The following is a 5,098-nucleotide window of genomic DNA, read 5'->3' on the forward strand; positions in this document are numbered from 1 at the left end:
AGAAACCATTAGAGAAAGGGGAAGATTAGAGGTAACACATAAAAGAGGGAGAGAACGCAGAGAGACAAAGTCAAGAAGCAACACCTAGGAAACATACTTAGAGAACTCCATTAGTCTAGAAATATCCTTTAAGCCTCAAGAATCAACATCCATACAACCTTAGTGTTTCCCATAGATTTCCACTAAAATCCCAGCCATCGTAAGCCTTCCTGCTACCGTAGGAAACCCAGATTATTTACCAGGAAACACCATGCAACCATGCCAACTCTCTCTCTCAACATGCTAAACTGATGAACTTCTAGCTTGCACACCACGCTTCTCTTGTTCATGTCATTATTTGCCTAAGTCATGCTATCTTCGAGTCGTTGATCTAACCGGGATATTTCCTAAGACAAGCTAACTTTTTCGAGATATTCCGAGACTTGGTACGAAATCGAACCAAGGGAGACAAGAAAACGTTTTCAAAGTCCAAGTCCACCTCAACCTAAAAGTCCCTCAACAATGGTTTCTATCTTCTTTCTCATGTGATGAGAGATGAAAAAAAATGTTAGTGGAGAGAAACTCGTTACATGTAGGTTTTTGTCCAAATAAAATAATGTCAAGAGAGTGATTAGTCTTATATTTGATGTAATAGATGTGAAGTGCGATCATCTAAAGGTTAAACTTTTCCAAATTGTCGGAGAGAATATAACCATAGGAGAATATGTATGCAATGTTAACACACAATATAATGTTTGTTGAAACTTTTCCCATTTGTAGGAGAGCATTCAACCCTCTTTTGAAAACCTATTTATTGTTCTCAATTTTGATATACATATTTAACTACTTCTTTATCTAGTTAAAGTTGCCACCAACGCTCTCTTTGTATATCAATATTACATTTTTTTACATAAAGATATTCACACTAAGGTGATTGGGTAATAAATTGATTACGAACTCGCTATTTCTAATATTTATAGGGGTGTGATATTCACACACTTTTTTTTACTTCTCATACACTCTTTTAGTTTTTGACCGTCGGATCGGATGATTTAAAGAAGATTAACAGATATAAATTAACAAGGGATGTGTGAGAAATAAAAAAAGGTGTGTGGATAGCGCATTCCTATTGATATATAAGACTTCTAACTTACAAAAAAATGTTCAAACTTTTTCGTGTCTGTACCGTAATACTAAGCGATAATATTACACCTTTAATATGGAAAAATGTTCAAACTTTTCCGTGTCTGTAAATCTAATATCACATAAGTTATGCGCGCACACACGCATATATGAGGGAAGTTATAGTCGAAGCTGGTCCATTGGCATGTAACGCTGTCTGGTCCTGTGCCCTCCTGAGTCCTGAGTCTCCTGACAAAGGTGACGAAAGAAGAAACGTTTCAGAGTGTGGGGTTTAGGCAACATCGCGTTGGAGCTCGAAACCACGGTTTTCTCGGGTCAGGTGGGTTTGACCAAAAGTCGTCGAAAACCGAAGCCTCCACCCTTGGAAAGCCCAGCGCACACCCTCCTTTCTTCTCAGCCCACCCATTCCCTCTCTCTCTACACTGTAACGCTTCTATACTCTCAAGAGTCACTCACAAACATAAAGCAACAGAACAAAATCAGAGCACCCTCTCTCTCTCTCTCTCTCTCTTATCAACAAGAAACTTCCGTTGTTTTCTCCTAAAAACCCCCTTCTCTCTCTGAAAAGCTCAAAACTTTTTGAGTTCGGTGGGGTTGAAAATGGCGGAAAGTGGTGGGTTCGAGGGGGACCATTTGGCGGTGACAGAGGGGACTAGCTTCTCTCAGCTACTCTTCGCGGCCGACGAAGTCGTTAACCTTGCCGTGAACTCCGACCAGACCTTTAACTACACCCGCTCATCTACTTATCCCACCCAGATTAAGCCACCCAAAATGCTCTGCTTCGGAAACTACGACCACCAAACCGACGTTAACCGTGTCGAAATTGGGTTTTCGGAAACGGCCAAGAAATCAGCCATCACATGCAGCAGCTCCTCCTCCGTTTCTTCCACAAGCACCGCCAGCATCAGCGCATTGCCCAACTCCAAAAATGTCAGATCCTCATTTCTTTTAAAACTATTTTTCTTTCTTTCAAAGTTTCTGAAATTTTCTGGGTTTATTGGCAGAAAAGGCGAAATGGGTTGGCTCCGATCAGCTGCACAACTACTCCGACAACCCAGAGAGCCACTAAAAGGACGAAATCGGAGAATCGCTCGTCGGCCGGCAACGGAAAGGTACGACCTTTCAACAAAAACAAAACCCCATGAGTTCATCTGCGTCACTGCATGCTACTCTCTCTCTCTCCCCACAACTCAAACCCTCTGCATGCTCTTCTCTCTCTCTCTTCTCTCTCTCTGCCATTTCTGCAAAGCAGAACAATTTTCGTCTCTGTTTTTACCAAAGGGGTTCTGGTTTCTGCAAATGTACAGAGGAAAGAGAAGCTCGGAGAACGAATCACAGCGCTCCAGCAGCTCGTTTCACCCTACGGAAAGGTGGAATTGCAAAAACCCAAATTAAGCCACCCATTTAATTATTTTTTGACAATGTTTTTGCAAATTCATCGAAAATATCTGATTTTTTCTTCTTCTGGGAACTTGGAAAATTGGGTGTGTTGCAGACGGACACGGCATCGGTGCTTCACGAAGCGATGGGATACATCAGATTTCTGCAGGAGCAGGTTCAGGTGCTGTGCTCGCCTTACCTTCAACGCCTGGAGCCTCCTTCACAACCTGTACCTGTAAGTACCAAAAACACACTCTCACCGTCAGATTTTTTTACTTCTATTTGTATTCCACGTCATCTAGGGACCTGTACTTGGCCAGTAGTCATAGTGTGGGACCCGGAGTGATTGTGACTTCACTGACTTTTGGTCATGTCATGGAAATTTTAGTCAAAAGAGTGACGGTGTCTGTAGATTTTGGATTTTTCACATTTTAGAAAATGCTACCTCCATCTGAAAATTTAAAAAATAATGTTGCTTTTATCATGTTTTTCGTACTGCACTTGCGAACATTTTTTTAACAAAAATAAGGCTCATTAAATATGTGGGTTTTATTTTTATTAGAGATATTATACAAATAAGATTCTAAAAGATATTAGACACTAATCGAGCATGAGTTGAGGCTTAGCGGCTAGGCATGACATAGGCAGGGACCTAAGCAAAGTAGGCGAACTAGGCAGGCTAGGCATGACATAGGCGGGGGCTTAGACATACTATGCGAATTTAAATAAATTTATTATATATTATACAAATAAATACCTATTTATACGTAAAAACAAACATAATTAAATTGGGGTAGGTATATTGCTAAATAAAATGACATAAATTTAAAAGTATTAGAACATATTGAAAACATGGATAACAAACATATGATGAATGTGCATTCAAGTATTCAACAAATATCTTACATTTATTGGAAAAATAAAAGTTATCGATTTTCTGTCTATGTCAGAGTCGCGACTTAGGCGGATTTAGGTGGTCTAGGTTGGGGCCTAGTTGGGTATAGATGTGGATTTTTTAAACAGTGTGTACAAATGTAGTATGAAAAATGTGGTAGGTGTATTTTTGATCAAGAATCTATTTGTCATAATCAATTTAGTGTATGACTGGTGCTAGGCGGAGAAAAACAATGCGTACAAATATAATATGAAAATATGGTAAGTGTAGTATTTTCGATGAAGAATTTATTTGTCGTAATCAATTTAGTGGATGACAAATTCTTAAAATTGGTCCTTGTCATAATCCATTTATCATTAACCCAAAAAAAGAAAAAAAAAATCTTAAATTGATCCCTGTGGTTTACTTTTACCATTGGTAGTGATATTTACACCACAATTTTCTTCTGCTGCACTCATTACCTAATTTATGTTTATTCATTATTCTGACTTGTTCAATCCAACACCATACACCATCGGAAGAATGGAAATCACTTCCCTAAATATCGATAGTTGTTGAATGATCAGTCCTCCTCAATTTGTATAACTTGGCACTCCACATGCAAAAATCACGGGCATCGTGTTTTTATATCAGAAGTAAACGACAAGGGTAAAATCGATAAAATAACAACCCAAATATACAAGTTACTAGTTTCTAGTTACTGTAAAGCAAATTGACCATTTGTAACTCTTGGCCTACCATGTTTTCACTACTTTTTTCTGTGTTTGAAACTTTTAGGGTGGAGTTGGAGAGGTAAAACAAGAAGCAGGAAGAAGCGACCTGAGGAGCAGAGGACTGTGCCTGGTTCCTATGGAGTACACAATGCACGTCGCGAACAGCAATGGTGCAGATTTTTGGTTACCCACCATGGCCAACACCAACATTAATCCTGTGTCATCTCCTTCAACCAATTATTGAATGGAATACTAGTACAAACTAGAAAGAAACATGTTTAGCTTAGCTAGTTAAGCTAGTAGGGGATTCCGGGGTCTTGAGGGATTTGATGTCGAAGGAAAGGACGGTGTGGGCTTGGTAGAGGGAGGCAGAGACGTCGAGGAAGATCAGATGAGTGTCCGATCAGATGAAGATCAGATGAGGATCAATTTCTGGAAATCGGGGAAACCTTTCTGGAGGAGAGGCTGACTGAAAAAAAAGGAGAGAGACAAGGGTCTGATAAAAAAGAGTCGATGCTTTTAGATGAGGAAAATGGTGGTGGGTGGAAAAATAATAGAATATTAAAAAGGTTTTGTTGTTAAATAATAAAATATTGTAGTGTTTGTTAAATTACAAAGTATCGTTAGAGATAAAAAGTTAAAAAACGTACCTCAAATAACTTTTGCGCAATGTTCATCAGCTATTTTAGCAAAAATTTAACTTCATTGGTGTAGATGCTTTGGTACATGGTCGGTCGCCCAGTGAGAGTGCCTGCTCGTTTTGGTAATTTACAAGCCTAGCTAAAAATTTGGCATGACATCTTTGTTTTTTAGAAGAATAGGTGAAAACTGTAAAAAGGAGTGCACAGAATGCGGCAGGGCGATAGTGAAAGGAAATGAAATTAAGAGAAATGAAAATTGAAATATAAGGTTACTATTTTCTAGTGCAAGGAAAGACAAAAGTTGTGCAATCTCACAAGAGAAAGGCACTAAGGTGACATAGGAAAGC

General features: G+C 39.0%; 1 protein-coding gene across 1 annotated transcript; it reads left to right on the forward strand.

Moving 5' to 3' along the window:
* The first annotated feature begins 1,337 nt into the window (after positions 1–1,337).
* LOC137726978 (transcription factor RSL3) lies at positions 1,338–4,720 on the forward strand. Its single transcript, XM_068465927.2, has 5 exons — positions 1,338–2,052; positions 2,127–2,234; positions 2,430–2,492; positions 2,618–2,737; positions 4,175–4,720. Exons 1-5 carry the CDS (start codon positions 1,723–1,725, stop codon positions 4,352–4,354), a joined length of 801 nt encoding a protein of 266 aa, XP_068322028.2. The 5' UTR covers positions 1,338–1,722; the 3' UTR covers positions 4,355–4,720.
* Positions 4,721–5,098: the final 378 nt, after the last annotated feature.

This window comes from Pyrus communis, chromosome 5, assembly GCF_041283825.1.
Source record: "Pyrus communis isolate YQ-2024b chromosome 5, ASM4128382v1, whole genome shotgun sequence".
Lineage (NCBI taxonomy): Eukaryota > Viridiplantae > Streptophyta > Magnoliopsida > Rosales > Rosaceae > Pyrus > Pyrus communis.